Consider the following 24,649-nt stretch of genomic DNA (forward strand, 5'->3'; position numbering starts at 1 on the left):
ACCCCCCCCTTCACCGCCGTGTTCCGTCTTATCGAGGCGGGCGCTCCGCCTTTGAAACGTTTCAATGGAGCTTACTTCACATCCCTTTTGTTTTAGATGTTTTGTTTTGTATTAAAGGCAGGTTCACCTTCACTGTGTGGCGCAGTGGTAGATTGAGGCCAGAGCAGGCAGGGGATGAGGGGATGGGGGGGATGAGGGGATGATGATGTTGTGGGGAGGAGGGACAGCTGGAGGAAGAGGGAGACCAGAGGGGTGCGTGTGTGCGCGGGCATGTGTGTGTGCGCGTACTTATGCGCGTGTGTGTGTGTGAGAGAGGGAGAGAGAGAGAGAGAGAGAGAGAGAGAGAGAGAGAGAGAGAGAGAGAGAGAGAGAGTGTGCGCGCGCGCGCGCGCGCGCGCGCAGTGTGTGTGTGTGCAGTGTGTTAACCCCCCTACCCTTCACCTTTGGCTCACTGTGTGGTGCTGCTGTGAGTGGAGGAGCAGGACGTGAATGAGACGAGCAGGACCGCGTCCAGGAGAGCTGCACTCTGGCCGGGCCGCCCCCCCCTCGCACCCCCCCCCCCCCCCCCCCCCTCGCCGCCCTCTCCCCCCTCCCCTCCCCTCCCCCCCTCGCCGCCCTCTCCCCCCTCCGTCTGACCCGCAGCTCCGGCAGAGAGAAGCAGAGGATGGCCGCAGCGCTGAAATCAAAGGAGGCAAGCAAAGTGTTTAACCTGATCACAGTTTGTTGTCGAGTCAAAGCCCTACCGTATGAGCACGACGCTCCCAGACTCCCCTTCATCCTCCCAGACTCCCCTGCATCCTCCCAGACTCCCCTGCATCCTCTGGCGGCGATTCGTCATCAGAGGCCCGCGTTCCGTGTCTGTCTTGCACGTCAGACTAGACGGATGTAATTTCGAAAAGCGCCTGAATGAAACATGAGCATAACCACTTTCAGTTAGCAGCGTTAAACCTGCACTAAACCCTTCTTGGCTGGCGGCGGCGGCGCCACACACCCCGGGCCTGCAGGCGGCGAGCGTTTTCCGCCGCGGCGGGCTTCAGAGGGCGGCGCCGCACTGTCCGGTCCATAGGGAATGTAAATGAGCAGTTCTCCAGTCCTGAGGGGGGGGCCACTGTTGATCACCGGCCACCACATTAAGCACCCCCCCCACACACACACACACACACACACACACACCCATGAGGAGACACACACACAATCATGTGATCATATGCAAAACAGGAGCCTTTCAGCAGGGAAGGACAACAGACACATTAATGAAACTGGTTCTTAATGTGCTTTTGAGTGATATGCCATTTGGAGAAGAAAATAAATAAATAATATATATAATTATATATAGGCAGAGTGTTGTTTAATATTATATTTTGTTTAGGACTACACATGTTTAGGACTATTGGATAAGGAGACAGCGGAAGAATAATGTGTTACTGCAATAGATTAAGATGTGTGTTGTCGACAGGATTGGCTTTCAATCACTGGTGTGATCAATAGGACATAGAGACAGGAGAGTTCAGAATCCTCAGCACTCATCAACACAACAAGGAGGAGAACACAGGAAAGTGACACTATTGCACATTGCTGTTGGACCTCTGCTGTGTATCTTTGTCAAAATAAAATGCAGCAAAAATACAACTCTTTAAACCCATTTACCCTCTCAACCACTCAGCAAACAACAGTGGTTATTTGCAGTAGCTGCCAGATGTGCAGTGGCAACACATTTGTACTCCCCAAATGCCTCATTTATTGAACCATGTCGGCACAATTTGTTCACTAAGTATGAGACCACCTATTTGTTCCTTTACATGGCAGGGTAGTGCTTCCTGTCACAAGTGTTTTTGTTTCCTCTCCGTATGCTTCCAGCGTGCAAATATGCTGAACAGAGAGACCGAGAGAGACCGGGAAAGGAAGAGAGAGAGCAGTGGAGAGTAAGCAGGCTCAAGTCAACAAGGCTTTGGCTTTTTAAATAAAACATTTGTTTGTGATTGAGGCTTCATGATGTGAACAGCGTGACCTGTTTTACTGGGAGCCTCTAAACAGCCAGACACTCGCTCTCTCAGACACAGATCCCATCTCTCAACCCACAGACTCAGGGCCCATTTATATTGCATGAGAACAAATTTTTTTGACAACTTGAGTGATAGATTTGTACAAGGCCTGGATGTTTTTTTTTTCTGTGGAGGCCCTGTCTGAGTGACATAAATTGCTATTAATAAAAATTTTAACAATACATGGCAAATGAGTTTTTTCTGTTAACATGGTATGGGCGGGTGCAAATGGGGCGCTTGGTGGGGCTTCCTGGGAATAGCTTTGCTGTCTGAGTCAACATTTGGAGAGGATACAGTAGGAAGTGGGAGAGAGCGCTCAGTGTACAGTGGAGTATGGGAGGCTGTGCGTCTGTGGAAGCAGTCAGTAATCCAAGAGACACAGGCTAACCCGCTGCCCCCAGAATGGACAGCATTTTGCAATTTACCAAAGATGTATTGACACCAAATGAATTATTTACTTGGTGTAACAGCTTTTCCTCTTTTCTTTTTCCTTTCTTTCCTTTTTTCCACCCTTCTCACCAACCACAACCTGGTGGCCAGTCTGTAGGCCTAGTGCTCAATAGACTCAGGTTCTTTTTCAGCTTCACAACAAAGAACTTGCCGTCCACTGTTCTATTCTCTCTAGTTGTCGTCTTCTCAGCTCACTTAAGCCCAGTTTTTATTTTGTCTAATCAGAGTCTAAATGCAGCTGTGCTCTGTGGTCTCAGTTGACAGGCAGAAAACAGCATGCTTGGCTGTGGATCTCCCCCCCTCAAACCAGTAGCATTGTCTCTCTCTCTCTCTCTCTCTATCTCTCTCTCTCTCGCTTCAGCAGAAATAATTAACTGTGCGCATGTTTGAAGGCGGGATAACAGTTGTCTAATTGTGGTGTGCGTTGTCATGGAGACTATCAGGCCATCGGTGAATAAATAGCCGCACTTGGCAGTCTTTGGCTAAATCAGGGCTTTGTGTAGATGTCGGCCGCAGATTTATGATGGTGAAGCTGATTATATTTGGCAGTGAAATCAATAGGCTGACCACGTTGAACTGGCTGCTTATTTTGATAAACAGCTCCGTTGATGTAACCTGCCCAGAAGCTTGTCTCCTCATCGGTTTCGTTTGAATGTGCGAATGAATGCAAAAGTTGACTTCGTAAAACAGCATGGTTAAGCATTGCTTGCAGACTTTCATTACACAACATCTTGAGTGTTATAGTTGGACAGTACAGTATATTGGAACCTGGAACCTTTCAACACAAGCATGTTTCAAATATCCTACAGTATGGCCAGTTTTCCTTGAGCCTACTTATCATAACACCTTAACTTGTAAATCAACTTGGGCCCTGCGTCCCTGCCTTATTTCCATTTAAAAGGTTGAAGAATACTTTTTGTGTGGAAAGTGTGGAAAGATTGTGTTTGTCAAGACCAATTTAACAGCAGCAGTTTACAAATAAGAAATCAATAATGATGCATGTTAATGACAGTTGGCTGATATTGTGTTGGTTGCTTTGAGGCATTCCATTGATACTGTATTGCCAAAATGACAATATCACATCCATAGTGAGAACTGAGGAGATGCTACATAGAACTGCTCCAGTATGTACAGGAAGTCCAAATCTCTATGCAGCAGAATATTGTTAGAATATTGTTGGTGTTTATATAATTTGTTTTTTTTGTCATATTCTGTTAGTTTCTCAGTGTATCAGAGTCGAAGCACTCTTAAATTAAATATGGCCTATACTACATTTAAATTCAAATGATTCAGTCGCAACCTGTTAGGTTTCCTCACGCCCACATTGCTGCATAGCAAAACTTGTTCAGTGAACTACGAGACCAGAGAAAACATTGCAGGAAGTCAATAAACCCTTATCCCCCTCAGGGTGCACATTTCCATTGTTGTGAGCCAGGTTAATGTACTCCAAACAAGGTTTGTTACATATTGCAATACGCCATAGAGAATGGACTCATACTGTACGTGGGGATGTGAGTGGAGAAGTGGCTGGCCAGTTCTCTGACCGGCCCTGTCTGAGGAGAGGTGAGAGGGTGTTGGTCTGGTGACGTGGCATCACTGTCCTCTGTGCCAACACACACTGACCATCACAGACAAACTGTTGATCTTATCACTGTAACACACAAAAACATATTAGTTGCTCGGTGCCCTACTCTAGCAGATACCCTCCTCTTCTATCCTTCTTCCTCCACCCCCGTGTGTGTGTGTGCGTGCGTGCGTGCGTGCGTTCGTTCGTTCTCTGCCCACTGCAGTCCTACTCTGGTCCCTGTGGTGAGACTGAGTCCCTTTTTCATCCCAGCAGGCCTCTCAGCCAGGGAGAGGCTTTTAGGGAGCCCTCCTCCTTGGCCTGGCCATGAATATTGTATAGGAATAAAGTCGACTTCCATGGAGGAGATGGAGGGTCCCCGTGGCCTAATGCAACCCCAGGAAGCAGTTGCACACCAGGAATTTAGATGTATTGTTGGAGGCATACAGATAGGCTATAGGGATGAATGCAGCTTCTAGATAAGGGATACAGTAAGGGAAATGCAATCAACCGTTTCACAATGGTGCAGGAGAAAAGTAACAAACCAAACAGCGGTTTTGAGTAAAACAGAGACAGAGATGTGACTGAAATGAAGCACAGCAGGACAGATTGGTCGCGTGCTGTATCCTTGTTTGAGCGTAGCTGCATAGCTGGTAGAACTCAGGGGTCACTCCTACTCCCCCCTGTGTGGAGGGACCCTTTAGATACTCTCTCCCTCACCTGCACGATGGCCAGCACGTAGTCCGTCCCCACACACTCCGGCTATTCACTGGACCGCCACCCCCAACTGGTCTTTACATGTCTTATCCAGCCAACAGGAGAAGAATGCTGGGCTCTACCTCAAAGGGATGGAAAGATTCCCTTTATTTCCATTAGAAAGTACTTTAGATATGACTGACACCTTTGAACACAGCGGGGACCCCAAGCCAGGCTCAGTATTCCTTCATTATATCACGCTGCCTCAGACGAAGGGCTACAGTACCGTAATAAAAAAGCAATGAATGGTGTGCATCCTCTTGACTTGTTTGCTGAATATCAGAGTGGATTTTCAGATGTATTTATAATGGCCTTATTAAAACCTCTTTTGATCTAAAGAATGCAACAATAGTACAAAGCAGATGCTGTTGTGTAGCCACACTTTCCAAGATCATATTATTAAATATCAGCTCTGTGCTTCTGTACATGTACATTATGTAAGGGGCATGTCATTCATTTTCTTTTTAATCATGAAATGCAAGAATGTTTGCCAGCAGAAATATATCTTCATATAATTGATGTAAAGTTTTTCACCTACTGATAATGCACTATTTACTTTTTTTTGTAAATGAAATATTCTATTTGATATGCAAACATTTTGAATTATTAAAGTTGATTTTTCATTCTGTGAACAAGCAATTCATCCCTATTGCTTCTGATGTTGAATTTGATATGGAAACTCACAAGATTTGTGTTTCTCACTTGTACGATAAACATGATGTAGATGTGCCTCTTGACTGGGTTTAAGGGTGATGAACATGAATGAACACGAACAACACTTGCCAAATGTTTGCTGATTTTGAGTGGATTGCAAGTATGCAAGAGGGCCACTCACTTTGCAGTTCTATGCCTTTCATTATGAAATTCAAGTTTACTGAAAGAGAGGAGCAAATAAGACCACATATATCAAGCAGAACTAATAATACATTTCTTGCATCTTATCTTACAGGCCGACTTCCTGCTGAATATTACCTACTACAGTAATGTGGACTGCAAATATCAGACTCATTTGAATACAAAGTGAAGTATTGGCCATTTTGAGTCAAGGTCTAAATCCAAACTAATCATACTTTGGTTTTAGTGTGTTCAAGGACGGGGTATGTTATTGGATGTAAAACTTTATTTCTCGTCATCACTTTCCACTGGATGTCTTTCCTCTGACTGTGTCACCGTTACAAAGTGCAAACGTGGTGTTTTTAACAACAAAAATCTGCCGACTGTATTCCGGGAAACTTGGTGTAATCCCAAAAATATCATTTTGCTTGGCAGACTTTCGTCCAGTACAGTATGTGACCAGTTGCTACTGCCTTGTGCCTTTGTAGTTGTAAACCAGAAACAAATTTACACTCACTTATGGATCGAGTCACAAGGAATTAGTGAGCTAGACAATGTATAAACAGTTGTTTCCGTCAGACGGGGCGTGCATACCTGTTTCAAATTAAGAGTCTTAAAGAGTTATGGATGTCTTTAGCGGTTCAGATGTGCTGAGATGGCTGTTCATTGGCTTTGCACATAGTCCACATTATATGGAGCAAGAACACAATGAGCTCATGTGCTCTGGGCTGATGGAAATGTTGCAATTGAAGGTTATTCAAACACAATATTCCAATAAAAATGTCAGTTTTAAGATTTGATAAATCTGTAAATTGCTATTCGGTTGAGACATAACACGTTTCAAGGAGTATTGCTGAATGTTATGCATTCGATATCAGCGTGATTGAGAGACAGATGATGAACTGCCAACATCAACAAATGACCTGTTCTGTTGCTGGTTTTGTTGATAGTCTGCTGGATTTGCAAAGGTGCAATGTATAGAGTAGCCAGAATAAACAGCACAGTGATTGCTTCAAGCTGAACCGGTTTCATCTGAACAGATCACAGAGCCCCCACGAGCACACAACAGCGAGTACAGTGTTCAGATTCAGTGTATGTACACTGTAGGCCTACATTACCATGAGGGCAGCCATGTCTAGATACCATACTGTATTGTAGCTCTGAAACTGTTGAACCTCTGTAAATATTGTTCAGACATAAAACTATTCTAGAATAGTGTGCTCTTTATGTTTACTTTGTATGGATGCCATGGTGTTGAGGGTTATTTTCCAACCCGTTTTTTCCCAACTGTGAATACTGTATATATTTTACACCATACCAATTCCAAGTGCATACAACCGGCATCAGGAAATTCAAAATATCCATAAATCACTTTACTGGAGGAGATTGGTAAAGCTCTAAGCTTGGACCAGGTGCTGAGAGCAACCATACTGGAAGCTGCAGTAACGTTACAGGTAGGTGGGAGGTGTCGTACCAACCACCATGGTTAGACCTTCCAGACGACCCGTGTGGGTCAGGCAAGGCTGTCCCCTCCAACACTCTGAGGGCCCTATTTTCGTGCCATGGCTAAGTGTTGTGTCGCAAACTCAATATTTTTCGCCTCCGCCGGGTTCGAGTGTGCAATAAAGACACACCAAACTCACAATTTTCAAACGTCTTCATTGCGCACCAAACTCGATGGAGGTGAAAAATATTGAATTTACAGATGACAGTAAGTCCACAGCATACAATACCTTCTCTTCAAACTCTACTCTAGATGTAAGTACAGTATGCTGTGTAGCCTATGTCCTAGACTCACTCAACCTCATGTCTTGTGAAAATTTGCTAACTTTAAGAGAAAATTAAAACAACAAACCTAAATAAATAAACAAGGCGGTTTCTCTAAAGATTTCATTCTTTCACATTTCAAACCAAACAGCAGCTAATTACGTATAGCCTTAAGCAACGAGCTTTGATGCATTTTCCCTCAGTGGGATTCATCGGCTTTTCTTTTCCTGGAAGTGCTTTGCCTTAGGTCCTGTGGTAGACTGGCCCATGGTGCACAGCAGGCTCTGAAGATGCTGCGCCTCATACACACAGAGGTGTGCATATTGTATGTGTGTTTGTTCATGCATGATTGTATGCTTGTTCACAGTATACTACTACCCAGCATACAGTAGTACGATTTAGAAAGCCAGGAGAATGGATACCTTCTCCAGCATGGCAATTAACGGATTCTGATTCTGATTAAACAATACCTCAGAGGCTATGGGTCGTGTCGGTTTCGCTAACCAAAGGAGATCGTGAATGTCTTTGAAGGTCTTTGCTCAATGTACCAACAATCAAGCTCTTTCAAACATCTTTGAGAGAACTGCGGTCTCAACGGCCAAATAATATCTTCCTCTTTAAAGGTTCTGGATTGTTAGCGGCGGCATTCGATGTCTGGCGCTGGCAGGGAGTCTGTGGAGAACGGGACCAAGATCAACAGAGAACAAGCAGAAACCACCGAGGGTGTTAGTGTGCCGCTGCTGTTGGCCCTGTCACTTGTACTGCATTTCTCTTGTCACACTCCGATGGGTGGTGTGAGCTCGCCCGGCCAGGAGTCAGGGGCGGGAGTGGGATGGGCGTGTGTGTATTTCGGGGGGGGGGGGGATCAAGAGGTCATGCATGCACACAGGGTTGGAAGTGTATACCCTGGGCACAGTCATTTCCTCTTGGCCTCTTTCCCAGTCTCTCCTAGCCCACACCCCAGGCAGGCATCCAGGCCGCCTCACTTGTGTGGAGACGTGTGAGGAGGGGGTGGGGGGGGGGGTCTGAACAGCCTGGCGGTCTGAAGATATCCCATTTCCCCTGCATCAGGGTGACACAGCCTCATCTGCACAGGGGCACAGCCTCTCTCCTATTGAAGTTGGGCCGGGGTTCCATATGACATCCAGACCTGTGGGGAAGGCGTAATTGTTTTCGCTGATGCTCCCTGATGCAGTGCCCCGTTCATGTTTAGGGCTCCTGTCTCCCGGCCATGCTCATGTGTTTCCCATCAGGGGAGTCTGTGGTTACCTTCCTAATTTTGCTGGACTGGAAAAACATAGCTAATATGGTGTGATCTGGAAAAAGCTTTGATGCAGGGGCTTTACAAATAAACCTCTGAACGCCATATGGTTTGCATTCATCTCTTAATTTATTTCCTATAAATGTCTATTGAATATTTTGTTGAGCCAACACGTAACCAGACTTGGAAAACAGTGGGTCAGAAAGAATGATGAGGCCAAAGGCTGTGATTAGGATTATTTTCTCTCGCTTCAGGTCTACTTGATGGACGATTCAAGAATCTGCAAAATAATCGAAAACAAACAAAAACACGTAGGCAAAACCCTGCAGGATAAAACAATCCTTCTATCTCTGATCGGTCAGGATAAAACAAAATTCGAAGTTATGAATGGGAGGAACTACAGTTGACTTAAAAACAGATAATTTTTCCTCTGAGATATTGGATATGGGTTACTTCACATTTAAGCTTCCTAGCAGTCAAGTCAGCCAACACTGGAGTATGGAACTGAACTTTTCCGAAAGCAGCAGAGTTTCCTATGGTGGGTTCCAAGCCTCCTAGAGGCAAGACAGAGGGGATAGACGTAGTTACACTTTGAACCCTTACTCTGTCTCTGACACAAGGGCTCAGGCATTTCTCATCAACATTTCTGAGCCACAGATGGTCGCTTGGGTGTCGGCCATGTTTCACTTACACTGGGACATTATCAGAAGTTACACCACTCATTTCAACTGTCTATGCAAACACAAATAATAAAGTGAATTTGTTTCACAGTTAGAGTCAAATGTGCAGTAAACAATATGCTAACAATAGACATACGCTCCCCTAGCTGTTGAATGTGCATTTCCATGGTTTTATCTCTGTGGCTTTATGGAAATAAGCAGTTCCAGGAAGCTCCATCCACTGCACACCAACAAATGTCCATTGATATACTGTAGGGGTTACACAAATTGAAAATGCAGTCAGGCATTACAAAAATACAGAGTATGACTCAGATCTATGACTGGATAAACTGGGTAAACCCTTGAACACAAATGGAGAGAACATCAACAAAAGTAGACCAATCATGAAAGAGTACACCGAGACATCAAGATATGCACATTCAATTGCCGAACCACAGTATTCAAAGGTCCTTTTCATTTAGTCTCAGCATGTGTTTTAGGTATTGTGTGATCTAGATAACAAAGTCACATATTTACTTTCAGTGGCTCAGAGTGGAAAAGATAGCTGTGATCACTGACTGAAATGGTAATGAGAGGTAGCTAGCTTAGCTGAAGTATCGTATCAGGATGAGCTAACTGAGTGGATATGAATCGCAATCTGCAAAAGATTACTCATGGAACATTATGTAAATGGGCCTGTAAGTGAGAATTACAGTATTATTTTAAACAAAAACCAATGCTAGGTGTTGATAAGAGAGAAAGGAGTATGGTTGAGGGAAGATGACTAAGCTGCAATTCTGTGTACAGATGGCTGTTTCTATAACTGTTTCTAATGCAGGCGCAATAATCTGATTCTGCAAAATCGAATACAGACAGTAGTTAAATCCTTCCAAATGTGCATATGAGATAAAATGTACATGCTCAATGAAATACTGATTTGACTAGTAACAAAAGCTAACAAGTGTATGGGCAGATGGTCAGAAAAGGTCCCCACCATACAGTATGCTGCCCCCTACCTGTGTATCTAATGTTCTTTTTAAAATGTGTTGTAACTGGTGACCTATTTCTTCTGAGGGGAACGGCTTTGACAGGGAGGATTAATTGGGGTGGACCAGTGACACAGTCTGAAACACACCCTGCACAGCTCTCCAACTGTAAACAATAGGGGTGTGGATTAGTTTGGAAACAATGTGTTTATTTAAAAAAAATATTTAAAAAAATAAGCCCACTTCCTGTATGGACTCAACAGCTCTCCCATTAATTGTATTGGCCACGGCTCCAGTTCAGAAAATCATTGTTTAGAGGGAAAAATACAAAACACAAAACAAAAAGGGAACATATTGCATTGGCAGTGGCTTCCTGTGAGATATAATGAGTGCATTAAGAGCTATTTGTATTGTACAATCTCAGGCATCTAACTTCAGAGAAAACCAAGGAGGAAACATTTAGCTGTTTCTGTTTAAAATGCATTATGTTTGGTGCCTTTTGTTTACTGATGTGAGATTCAAGGAAAATGCATCACTGAGCTTTTCTGGTTTAGACTTAAAAGTGCCTGTGCAGTCTATACTGGTGCCCGAAGGCCTGAACGTCAGCAAGCACTTGGGATTGCCCAGGAGCTACACCCAAAAGCCCCACTGCCCAAAGCCACATCCTGTCCAAAAGGAACGCGCTTGCAGTTTTCTCTTGAGGAGAAACAGTTGAATTAAGCTTATTTCAATTACCCACAAAGCAAAAGCAGCCTAATGTTCACAACTCATGGATTAATGCTCTTTGAGTTAGCCTCGTTTAGTGTTTGTCACATCCCCTCATAAAATGTTAATGAGGGAATATGTCTCTCAGTAACCCATAATTAGCACAGCCCATCTCATGATTCATGATTCTCATCACCATCGCATACAGTATCAAAAATTGTGCCATACTTTATATAGAAAACAATCAGTAAGTCAGCCACGAAGAGCAAACCCAGTTTTCCAGTATTGACTAAATTTGCTTAATATGTTTATATCTAATGTGTTCAGACTGACAGATGCAGTATGAAAAGGCATTAAGAATCAGCAGTGCAACCTAGCCCATCCGGATGTGTGATCAGAGGGCGTAGTGTAGCAGGTAAACTCGGGGCGGGGGTATAAGCCCTAGTTGGGCATGTAAATCCCTCCCTTTACAGGCAAACCGCTCCAGTAGATCCCTGTCAATTTCCTGCAGCTGTGCTTGGGCGGATTTACATGAATACACTCTATCACTTGTGCTTAGCCTCCAGTATTTATACATTTGCTCACTTTTGGGGCGAAAAGGTTAGAGAATCGAGTTTCTCTTTCTTTTCTTTTTTTCATGCTTTCACTTTTTTGTCTTTTCTTGCAGAAAAAAAAAGGTTTCATTTACCAGCCACCCGGCGTGGCATCTTTTGTAAATTGACTCCTCAGTTCTGTCCATGGGCCAGTCACAAGAAGGTTAGCTGTCTGTTTCCTGATAAGCTGGCAGAACCTATCCACCCCCAACGAGAAGATAGTCTTCTGTATTTCTGTCATGCTTTATCATCAGCTGAGGTGAAACTAAACCGGTTCTAAGCGAGAGTAGAGGGGCCATTTCCGTGGATTACAGACGCCGACTTTAATTTCAAAGACCAATGGTGTATCCAGGGAGGGCACAGGCTTCGCTTGCCACAGATTGGCAGTGGGGTCCTGATAAGGACACACCGGTGTTGTCCCTGTTCACCGTGGGGGCCTATTGATCTCTGAGCTGGTGGTTCATTTCATAGAATACATGGTAAATACATGGTAAATGGTGTTAGAGCCGTGCTGTGGGTCCCCCACACTCCTCATCAGCCACACTGAGCCCTGTGCCAAGTTCCGTACCCTTTATGCTGAGGTATACAGGAAACGCACCACAGGAAACCAGGGAATTTGTCTGGAGTCATTAAGGAAGGAGGTGACAGTTCAAATGAACAGCTTTTAGCATTAACAATACAGTAAAATAAGCCAAATGTGTTTTTTTTTACACAACACAGCTGAGGTGCTTGGTTAGGATAGAAAAGATACATTTCACTCAGAATTCATCTTGCCCGTTCAGAGCTGAAACAGATCTGTGTGGATAATTAATAAAGAGTCCATTTTGTCTGGCATGTCTGTCAACTCAATGGTATCATTTTGCATCATCATCATTCACTCTGGTAGACAAAGTCCCTAAATTGTTTAGGAAAAACCCTGGGAAATATTTCATATTGTCATGTCACTGTGCAATTTTTCATTACCACATTTGTGAAAAGCATCAGCGCAACATGAGGGCTTCTTATTTTGATATCACTGGGTGTTATTATTAGAAAACCATCTCAAATGATATGTCACAAGGGAGCAAATATCATTTACAAATCACTAATGACTTGCAAACAGTCCTCTACCCTCGGGTGGAAGACGACGCCTCTACACAGTATTTGCTTGTCCCTCTACAGGGAAATACAATGTGACCAAAATATTATTTTGGTGAAGGCTGAAGAAGAGGGGAGATACAGAACAAACAGTGACATTAATTTCAAGAAGAGATATAACAATGATTCATTGTCTTATTTCTTAAAATCCAATCACTCAGACAAGTCATTACTATGGTTGTCTAATGGTTTTGAGGTGTGTTTGTTCTGAATATGCAAATTAGATACTAAAATATGTACATATCCTGCGCTGAGATGGATTAGGTTTTAATATGAAATATTTATCTGGCCTTATTATTGTTATTTTTATTATTACACTTTGAATCCTCTATCTGGGACCTGGATCAAACTCACCTCAGTGCTGGACTACTGATAATGAGTCATCAATAAAACATTTTCATAAGGCACCACTGGAGATGCTTCATCTAATTTTACACAGACTCACTTGGTCATTAGTTTACCATGGCGTGAATGCCATGCTATGCAAAACATGAAGGAGGTTGCAGGGGTGTCTGATATGGCCTGACAGTTGGTGCATCAAGCTGGTCCTTCATTAATGTTAATCATCATGAAATTGGTGGAAATGGTCAAAGCACTACACCTACAGTATGCAAATATTCAAAGCACTTATTTTTTAATGTAAAAAATGTGTTGTTTCATTGTTTGCCATGAGGGGTTATGACAATACTGTTATGTCTGCTTCCAGATTCCCTGGGTACGCTAAGATGAGGACTTGAGTCGTCTCTGTTGGGTATGTATTTCCATTACTCGAGTAAAAGTTATAAATAAAAAAAGTGTAGTTTGAAAAACAAGAGCATACTATTGAATCTCTTAAAAATATGTTAAAAGGTTCTCTCAAAGGGTAACTTTATATTTAAACATCTGCAGGGGGATGAGATAGAAAAAAAATACTGGGAAAGAGTCACAGATCTCAAGGAGGATGCAGTCTTTATTGCCACCAAGAGATAATAACTTAATGCAAATTGTAACTAGTTAAGCACAACAAAATAATATGATACCATTGTCTCCGGCAGATTGGTATTATAATGTTAGCATGTGCAAATAATTACATTTTCTTCCTGATACAATTACATTATTTGTTCTGCTTGTATTATACACCAATAAAAGCAAACATCATATTAGGATTCATGGCACTTTTCGCATTGCATTATCAATATGTGGAAATAATTGTCTGCTGAGAGATTAAATTACATTATTGTGTATCTTTTTCATGCCTAATAAATAATGATGGATGGCTTTTATTTTCATCACCACCTGCAACCATTTTGTCTTCTCCCTGCAAGTTAAAAATGAGAAAAGAAAAGAAAGAATTAAAGGTGTGTGAGTATGAGCCTTGGGCTATCAGAAGCCAGAGGAGCTTTCCACTGTTTCTCAGACTGTAAAGTTTGAGCATTTGATCAAGGTTGGAAAACACCTAACAAAAGCTTATAATTTTTCTGAACTAATTGAATCAGTTTGTCATCACGACTCTTTGTATCTATTCATTGATTCATGTCCAGAGTTGGAGCTTCAGACTTGGAGCTGGGAGTTTGTAATGGGCTCAGACAGATCTGGAGAATAGGCTACAGTATGCTCTGTGCATCATCATACTGTAGTCTTACCCGCACACTTGAAAAGCAGTCTCCAAAAGCTGTTTATTTACAACCTCTTTCAGTAATTGGGGTGTAATTTTGTATGCCATATCGACAATACCTCTAGCTCTGTGTGCAGTATGTAATGACAGTGAAGTTGGCCTAACTGACAGGGAGAGATTTCAAGCGCACTTTCTGGAGATTGTTTCCCATTCCATCAAATGACTGACTATATATCCACAGACTGAGGTGTTTTTCTCATTTACAATTCTGATTCAGTATACTGTTTTTTGTGCATAACCTCAATTTTAATCAGTGCATTTGCACTTGTGAAGATAAGAGAATTGATTAGCTACCAGTCTGCAGGAGGCTTCATGTTTAATTGGGTTCTTTTTTCTTTCTTTTTTTTGCAGTCATCGTATCTCAAGTCAATACCGCTCCCTCAAACTCCTGTTGCATTTGATGCATTTGTTGGCATGCTGTTAGTGGAGATAAAACAAGGTAAGGACATTATAGTCCTAGTTAATTGGCATCAGAACGAAAACGCTGTTATAACTTCATAACTTCTTAAGTCATGCCCTGTGCACAGCTAGATGTACACCATTGTAAAATTTACATTTTAATGAAATATTTGAATAAGTACTTGAAATTCACTCTACCAGGTCTCCCAGTTCTAAAACCAACAATTCATGTTTGTGTTTTGAATGGCAGCATCAGTGAAATTAGCATGCCAATCATACAGATTAGGAAGGCATCAGTGTAAAGTCACAGGCTGCCTCAATCAAGGTTCACTGCAGGTAAACACTGGCCATGACATTTAAATGATAGCTTTTTGGGTTGAAAAAAGTCATGTATTTCGAAGGAAATGAGAGGTGACAGTGGGTAGGTCCACACAAACATCAAACCTTGATCCCACTGCATAGCATGCCTTGGATTCTACTGTACAGTAGGTGTATTGAAGAGTATTCTTTAAAGACTGTATCTAGGATTATGCTAATTGCTTGTGGCTGGCTAGCTTGGCGATAGGGATGAAAGCTGAATGTTTGCCTGTAAACAAACTTTTCAATCACACATTCCCCCAATTTGACAGGCAGAATCAAACAACCACATTGTCTCATCCATTAATTCATTGTGACATAAAGCGGGAGAGTGACATAATTATTCATGTCGTTTTGCATGTCTTAAATTATTCAAACTCAAGAATTCTGCTTAATGCTGAATATTGGAACATTACAAAAATGCTTTTTTATAAAGTTGGGCTGGTTGTGGGGGTGCATCTTAATTTGGTTACAGTGTTTAAAAACAAGAGAATAAGACGGGCATGGACTGTCACCACATTGTAGTCTTTGCCATGATTGAAGTCTCTGATGCTCACATTTTCTGTAAGGAGTACTGGTTGGACATTGTGTTTATATCACACTTCTACAATACTACTTTTACAATCTCCCCTATTTTTAGTCTACCATATGAGTATCTGATATTGACAATGTAGATCTTTATGTGAGCTTAACATATGTAAGCAGTTGATCTAGAGATGTTGGAACATGTGAGTGTGACCCGATTGAGTCTTCAACTACATAGATCAGATAGACGCTACCAGATCAGGACTACCTCTCAGATAATCATGTTTAGTACCTTCATGGCCAAGTGCACATGGCATAGATCAAACCCTGATTACCAAGCCCAAGTTGTCCCTGTTGTATGAGGGCAGTGTCTGAGCTTCAGAAGCTCTCTTCAGTATTCCTATCATAAAAATACCTTACAATTCAGTTTCACTGTTCTTGAGCGTCACCAGGTCCACCAACTAACCCATGAGGAGACGTCCGAGGAGCTCAGCTATTTACTCAACTAGAGTAATTACCATTGGCTACACACAGAGGTGTGATGAGTACCTTTATTCTTTCATCAGCCTTCCTGACTCTCCTTTTAATTGCCTGGAATCTTTGAAACATAGATGTGCCTTCTAACGAAGAAGAGAGCTGGGCTCAGCCATGTATTAATGTGTGTAATGTTGGAGCTGGGGCTGGGAGCATGCGGGCCCAGCCTGGTTTAGAATGGGGGGGGGGGGGGGGGGGGGGGGGGGGGGGGCAGGCAAGCCTTTTGAACAGCAGGTGGTAATTGAAACAAAACAAGGGCTGATTAGGGAAGCGTCTGGCAACTCATGATCCAAACAGCGCACTACAGAGGAGCCCAAACACAAGAGCCCTGGAATAAAGTGGTCATCATCTAATTAACAGAACACGTTTTAATTACAGAGTAAACCAAGCAGTGCAGTGTGTCAATTTAACTGATGTGGTAAGTGCCGGTTTACAATATCAGAAACAGACAAATAATTGGAATCTAATTAAAGGCAGGTCTATTGCACACCAGTGCCTGCAGCCCATCTTAATAAACAAGTTTTAACATCAAACTATGAATAGCAAATACTGCAGGGCTACTAATTGCCTCACTGCAATATTGGGTATTTGCCAGCTTTGGCTATTTAAGTTAAGCTCTTGTGTGGATTGCTGTTACTCTGCCATGCTTCAATTTGAATTAAATGAAGAGCATGAATCCATAGAGATGCCACACCAGCAGAAGTAAATACAGGGATTTACTAATCTCTCCTTTTGGTTTCTTATCGATGGATGTGGTTCTAGTCATACAATATATCTGTGCCTCTTAAGAAGACTGATTTGACTGAAATATGAGACGACACCAATGATAACTAAAGATTTAATTCAATATTATCTATGCCTATGTATGTGATGCAATAGTGTATTATCTATTTAAGCATTTAATTGAAAATAGGTAGATTTATTGTATTCAAGACCCTTAAATGAACAAATTGGAATGTTTCTCATGATGCAAAAACCACAACAACCCCACAATTACAAGCAAGCCACAAGTCTCTTGAAAGCATAACACTGGATACTAAACATGGAAATCTAAGACCCTAAATGCAATATAAAATATTGCCTGCAAAAAGATTGGTCATGATTTTATATTGTTTCCATTAAATCTTGTCTTTCAATGCCTTTAATTAATAATATACTTGTGACATTTATGTATCAGAGCAATAAGCTAAGCAAGAAACAATTTATGTCACCTAAAGCTTTTTAACAAATCAATGCAACTATTTGTAATTGCTTGTTTCACAAGATTAAAAGTGCTTAGACTTGATCTCTGTCTCCTGTTTTGTGGCCATCCTGACCTGTGCTTCCGTCATAAAAAAGCAAATCTTGGTCATCAGCATTAATTCCCATCAAGAAATCCATATCGCTAATATTTCTGGAATTTTAATGCAGTTACAATTTATAGCTTATCAAATGCAGTTACCTAAATTGCTGTTAGGAAAAGACAGTTTAACTGTCTCTTTTTAATTACAAGATAATTTAATGTTGAAGCTGAGATGATAGTGGTGGTCGGACTCTGCAGAAGTCCTGCAGAACATGACAAACAGTTAACTGTTTCCATGGCAATCTAACCATGGCTCTCCAGAACCGATCAGTCAATGTGAGAATCATGGTGAGATTTTGTGTTGAATTGTCCATAAGAGGTGCACACATAGGCCTACTGTGGGACACAAACAATTCAAATTCACTCCTCATCCTGCAGTATTATGGGTTTTGAATGTTCTTTGTGTAAGTCACATCAACATGTCAGAGGACTAAGGAATTCAGGAAACATTATGAACAACCAGCATTTTATTGCATGTTTAGAACGCTTACGTCAGTAATCTCAACTGACTGTACAACAGAATAGTCCGTGTTAGACAGGCAAGGAATGACCATGAGATTACAGACTGGTGGAGGTGATGAGCATAATCGTTATCTTTACAAACAGAAAACTACGGACTACAGCATCAACAGAAAAACGAAGCCTAGCTGCTGAAAGTGAGAGCAGCGTGACAGCTCCTGGCTCCCCTCTGTCTGAAGCACAGGGTGGTGAAGATAGTAGGTTCTGGTACCACACAGTTGTGAATGACAGTGGGGTGGATCATGATGGATGAGACCTTGGTAAATTAGCATGGCTGCAAGTGTCTTAAGGAAGGTTATCTGATTCCATCTACACATAGCAAAGGAAGGTTAAGAGGCTGCTAGACTCAGGGTGTGTTTTACAGTCAACAGACAGCAATGTACTGTATGTAAACTGTACATCTACTCTACTGTATGTCAAGTACAGAGTCTGGTTCTCATCCCTCTTCCAACCCTCCAGTCTGCGTGGTCAACTTAAGACATCTGTCTGCTGTGCTTGGTACTGTACTTATCAAAAAATAAACACATTTCAAAACAGTTGAGATAAAAAATATAGAGATATTTTGAGGCCAACTCAAAAGCGGAGACCATCACCTACTGGCTGCTGATGATGACTAAGATGATGATGATGATGCTGATGATGATGGTGATGACCACATTTCTGGTGATGCACGTACTGTATGAATGAATTCCTCTGAAAAAACAAAGCATTTAACAATATTCTTTACATCTTGGCACTGCATATTTTTCTTCTTTTTCCTATTTGTTTCATATAAAATATCATTAGATACACCCTTATATTATTACTGACCACTTAACCATATTTCTCGTCTCTGTGACCCTGGTATCAGTCATGCAAGATATCTCCATCTTGTAGAGGAAATATACCTGTCTGCCCCTCTAACTGAGCAGTCATCTAAAACATAGCGCCACAGAAGGCAGTGGTTGGCCCATCAAAAGGAAGTATCAAAAACAGCTTAACACAAAAAGGAAAAAAAAAATCTGTACAAAATGCTTAGGTCAATGATAACAGAGAAAAGTCTGTTGTCTATTTTACAGTTTAAAATCCAAAATGGGGGATAATCCCCCAGCCCCGCCCCCAACCCTCTCGCCCAGACGTCTGCATGGATGACTTTTTTAAAGCAAGGATTACTAAGTAAAATACATTTGCAGCACAGTTTGCTATTCATACATACAGCAGTTTTTCATAGCTATTTTATAGTTAATACAAAGCAGTTGCGATAAAGCAAACATAACACAAATGTATTTTGATCTTTGAAAGAAACAAGGAAATAAAAGGACAAAAAAGACATGAGGCTATACTGACATGTATGAGGCTATACTGACATGTATGTACAACCTAATGTTGGAAAGCACACCGAACGACCAGTATATCTGAGAACAGATTGTGGTAAAAAAAAAAAAATTAAGGGTATCAAATAAAGCTGGGTGATTTCTTCATGAAAAAGGCCTGAGGTTTGGATCGGTTTTGCAAAAAGGATGTGAGACCCTCAAGATAAACAAGCTCTAATTTCATTTTCTTACTGTTTTTAGTCTTTTTTTAAAATATCTTTCTCTCTACAGTTTTAGACTACACATGCAAGACATACAAGTTCAACAGAGTGAAATGTTTTTTCCCCTCTTAATTTAATCATTCCCTATAGGTTTGAACTGAGGTATGCATACTAACAGTTTTCTCATGCTGTTATCTTTAGTAATGTCAAGCTACACATGCTGAGAATGTTCTAATCTACCAGCTTTTTTCCCCGTTTTGAATACCAAGCAAACCAACGAAGCACTGGGTTTGGATGAGCTCAAGTTGTTCTCACGATCCCAGTTGGGCTGCTACTGACCCATCCTACAGCTGCCTGGATATGAATTACATTTTCTGAAAACCACAGATTGCCCTTTTTAATCAATAGCAGATGCATGGAGAATTTAAAAATAACTGCCATAAAGTACCTTGTACCCAGCTTATTAGTTGACAGGAGTGTTTTTTAATATAAAAAGTAATACGTTGACAGAAACTAAACACAATCATAAAGCCTTGCCAATATTAACAAAGAACAGCAGAGTCCTGCCAAGATACCAGGTCCCCTTAAAAGTGGCATACAATCGTTTGAAAGGATACAAATTCATAAAGAATAAAAAATAAACAAAAACATTGAATCATTGTGTGGTCCAGTTGAAGTATAGAATCCATTTCACATTGTTCTCTGGAAAGCTCTCTGGTCTACTGGTTAAATCACTAGAGTCAGAGCAGTCACCTGTCTTCCATGCCCTCTCTGTTGCACAGGAATCTGATCTGGAATCTGCTCTTAGTTGACATTTTCCTCTCGTTGGCCCAAAGACGATGTTCCCCTAATTTGGTCATCATGTTTGTCTGACTCTACATCCTCCCTTTCTGTTTTGGTCACTGCAAAGTCCTGCAGTCACTACTGTACTGTACTCCTCAAGAGAACCCTTTGGCTTTAAAGTGAATGACAGTCAAACAACTTGAGGAGCATTCTCTCTAAAATCTGCCACTGGCTTGACACAGCTGAGACTATTCTCCATGTAAAGATCCTTTCACATCCAGTAGGAGAGAACGAAGGATATTTGGCCTTATCTGCTATTGCATGGAACAGAGAACATCTTTTTAACTTTGTAGTTTATCTTTGGTAGTCACAGAGCAAGATAGACGCATCAACAACTAAAACAAAAGTAAAATTATATTTAAAAAATAAAATAAAAAACAGAAATGATAGAAATAATAAATTAAAAATGCAAAGTGGTTGTTTGCAGTCTTGGTAATGGTCATAAATCTTTGTATTCAGTTTCTTGTCATATGCCTAACCTGTTGGTAGTAGCAGCTTTTCAGCAGCTGGTTCCACCTATGTGAATGTGGGGCTTACATCACTACTCTGACTCTGACATTGGGTTGTACTCGTGCCGGGTCCACAATGACTCACATCACTTCCCTCTACGACTTGGGAGGGTGGTGGTGGTGGTGGTGTGTGTGTGTGTGTGTGTGTGTGTGTGTGTGTGTGTGGGGGGGGGGGGGGGGGGGTTGAGGGGTTCTACTGCATAACATTGGAATGCGCAATGATCGGTTCTTATTGCCAAGTCATGGGATTATCCCTTGATTAAGGAAACAGAATATTGAATCTGATGTGTAGGCTAATTATTCATATTCACTAAAAACGGGGAAAGCCAACTGGTCATGCATATGGTAGGGATATGAAAACTATAGGGAATGCACTTTGATATCTTCAAGCACGGCCAAACAGTCCCTCATGATTGAAATTACAGTGTGGGAAACTAGACACGTTTGATCTGCAATGACAGCTGCATTCAGGAATCACAATTAGTTGGTCTAAAATATTATCTTTGCACTGCACACCCTGACATTCTCATTTTCGTTTAAAACGGGAGCTTGCACGTGACCGGGAATTTGGTTGCAGCTAACATGCTCTATCGTGTGGGGCTGTTTTAACATATCATTTCATAAGGATAAATCATAACCTGCATGATTTCTCTGTCATTCATTCCCATCTTAAATTAAACTTCATTGATGCGTGGAGAGAGCCTTCATTACGAGTAGTGCATTGCAGCTGGACTTCATGAGCTGGGAGAGCAGGTGGGGGTGGGGGGGGGGGTCGGCTACATGTCAGGGGGGTGGCATTCCGGAGCGCGTGGAATAAATGACAGAAAAATACTACTTGGTATTTGACATTCTGCTTCATGTATAGAAAAGAAATGGAACGACATGAAAGGAAATCATAAACATTCATCATCAAGTGCTGACCATACAGAATCTCCACAGCATGGGCATGAGGTCTGATCAGTTCAACAGAAACACAAATGCAGCAACGACAACGACAGCAATGAACAATGAAAAGACATCCATTTATATTTTATAACCCTTCACCCTCAAAACACACCAAATATATCCCCCCCACCCCATAGATGGAAGCAAACCAATGAACTTTTGAAGGCAGTGACAATGAACAAAATCCAAACACGCGCACGCACCCCCCCACCCCCGCCCCACCCACACACACACACACACACGGTGTAAAGTAACTGTCAGTCTCTCTTGAGTTTGTGGTCAGCTGTGGGTGTGTGTGGGTGTGGCATGCGTGTGTGTGTGTGAGAGAGAGAGAGAGAGAGAAAGAGAGAGAGAGAAGCCCTCTGCAGTCCATGCTCAGTGTGGTTCAGTGGGCTTCATGCAGTCCTTTCTGGCTGCACAGTGCTGGACAGGTCCATGTCCAACCTGGCCTTCACGCCTCCACGCTGACCAAGGTAGTCCCCCCAGTACCAAACAGGTCCATTCAACCCATGTTGAGTACAAATGAAGTTTGTTTGTTTTCAGTTCACTTAAACCAAAAGTAGAAATAAATCAAAAATACCCCCAAGTGGGAATGTATTCTTGTTTGTGTGTTTTTCACTATGTATTATAATGGCACTAAAAGTCAATGGAAACATTTGATAGCTGTCATCAGAGAGCTGAGACTGCAGTCTTGTTTGCATCTGTGGAGTTGCTCCGCCTCCCAGATGACGAAGGTTCGTTCTGCCCCAGGGGTGGGGCCCCGGTGTGGGCAGGCCTTAGAGCATGTCATCGTGCCCCTGTTCGTCCTCGTAATCTCTGTGGTGATCGAAATCTGGACTGTGGTTGGCCGTCGTCACCAGGGACAGGGGGCCTTCGTGGTCCTCGGGGTCCAGTGGTTCCTCTTTAACGCTGATGTGATGCCTGTCGTAAAACACAACACAAACAGAGAATGTTCAAGCCCTTCTTCTGCCTTTGGCCCGTTAAACCCTGGCTGAACCTCTCACTCTCTATTAAAGGGGCACAATGACGTGTATTGATTCGGTTTCGAAAAAAGAACACGCAAAAAAAAACTAACGCATGGCTTTCAGGAAGTCTGTGAGAGGGACTTTCACCGGCAGTGATCATTTCAGCCTCTTTTGAGGCGTTCCAATCCCAGGAAACCTACGGGCTTTATTTTGCTAGCGGCTGACAACAGGGTATTCACTTAGAATTGATAAATGAGGAAGATTAACAACGTGAGACGAGGAGAGGAGAGAATGGACTCTGCGGAGCGAGTGGGCTGTCGTCAGCCTCCTGGTGGCGTCGGATCAGCGGCGCTCTGTGTGTTCCCCTTCCTGCTCGTTAACATGCACAACCTGCAAGGCGGGTCTCCGGAGGACGACCCCGCGCCGGCTTCTATCATTAATCAACTTCAGGCAAACACAGCGACCAGACATCGCCGTACATGCTTTAAACTCCAAAATTAATGCATATTTTCACCGAGTGTCAATAAGGGAAGAAAAGCGTTGGCAGCAAGGCGCGCGAGCGGAGCAGCGAGGCACGCTCAGCACAACACCGTGATAAGAAACAGAGCCCTTATGAGAATAATAACGCTGTCACTTGTAAACAAGGCAAAACATGAACCCCAGCCCGCAGCCTTGGCTAAGAGGCTGTAAAGAGATGGGATCTGCCAAATTTCTCATTACAGCAGCACCACAGAAATAAAGTGCAGGGGGGGGGGCGGCCTGCCTGTATAGGAGAGGAAGGGAAAATACAAACACTACGAGCAGCTGCAGGAGGTTCCTCCAACCTAAGGTCTAAGACATGGCGACGGCGTGCCGCACCACAGCGGCGTTTGGACGGTCTCCGGGCCGGACGCTGGGGGGGGGGGGTCTGAAGACTAACATGGGGCAAACGGCGTGTTCGGTGTCAGCGAGGGTTCATTGATTTGCGACTGAGCTAATGTCTGATGCGATCTCCACCCGTTACGACGGAGAAACTCCTAAGCTAATGAACAGATAGGCCTACCTTTAAGAGAGAGAAAAGTCAGCTTTGTTACTGGTTTCAGATCAAAGTAGCTCTGCATTGCCTCAGGTCTCGATCGCTGCAGGGCAAACATTGTTATTATTATGCTATTGAACTGCATGCTGATTCTACATTCTGTGTTTGTAATTAGCCGGGCCTGGATACCTGATCGTAGTCAGGGAACTGTTCAGCTCTGGTTTCCTCTCTGTGTTAAAATCCCAGCTCTGTCAGCCAGCAGGGCTGCTAAACATGTGGCAAACATATGTGTCGTTACTGCGCCCTCAGAGTCTGTTCGCCAGGCTTGTCTGCATGTGTGAACTGGGTCTACTGGGCCAAGTCCCAAACACATGATGAGCTTTCTCACTCACTCTCTCTTATGAGTTATGAGAGTATGAAGTAAAGACATGCAGGTAAAATGAACTTTCAAGTCAGTGCTGCCTTGTTGAGAACCTAGATGACACAAGAGAGTGCTTAAAATCCCCAACTCATGACAATTCTGCTTGTTTGTGTTGGTAGGTATGTGACATCACTGCAGGTATTTACTGTATAACTGAGAAGTGTGGATGGATTTCTTTAAACATTAAAGAAAATAGACCTAACGCATTATGCTATTTTGTACTTGCGTGAAAACTATCCAAATCATTGTGAAAGCCTCTGAACATGTGCTCTATCAGCCTAGAGAGAGACAGAGAGAGTGAGGCTGCCTTTGGGGCAGAACACCCATCCTGTCTCTGCCTTTCCTGCTCCCCAG

General features: G+C 42.6%; 1 protein-coding gene across 4 annotated transcripts in view; it reads right to left on the reverse strand.

The window, feature by feature from the left end:
* Positions 1-18,056: 18,056 nt before the first annotated feature.
* foxp1b (forkhead box P1b) overlaps positions 18,057-24,649 on the reverse strand; it is a 157,308-nt gene continuing 150,715 nt past the window's right edge. For all 4 annotated transcript variants that reach the window (XM_084440856.1, XM_084440857.1, XM_084440854.1 and 1 more), the window contains one exon: positions 18,057-22,815. In XM_084440856.1, the coding sequence (XP_084296982.1) occupies positions 22,671-22,815 (145 nt within the window). In that variant the 3' untranslated portion in view covers positions 18,057-22,670. The remainder of the gene's footprint in view (positions 22,816-24,649) is intronic.

This window comes from Borostomias antarcticus (assembly GCF_949987555.1).
Source record: "Borostomias antarcticus genome assembly, chromosome: 7".
Taxonomy (NCBI): Eukaryota; Metazoa; Chordata; class Actinopteri; order Stomiiformes; family Stomiidae; genus Borostomias; species Borostomias antarcticus.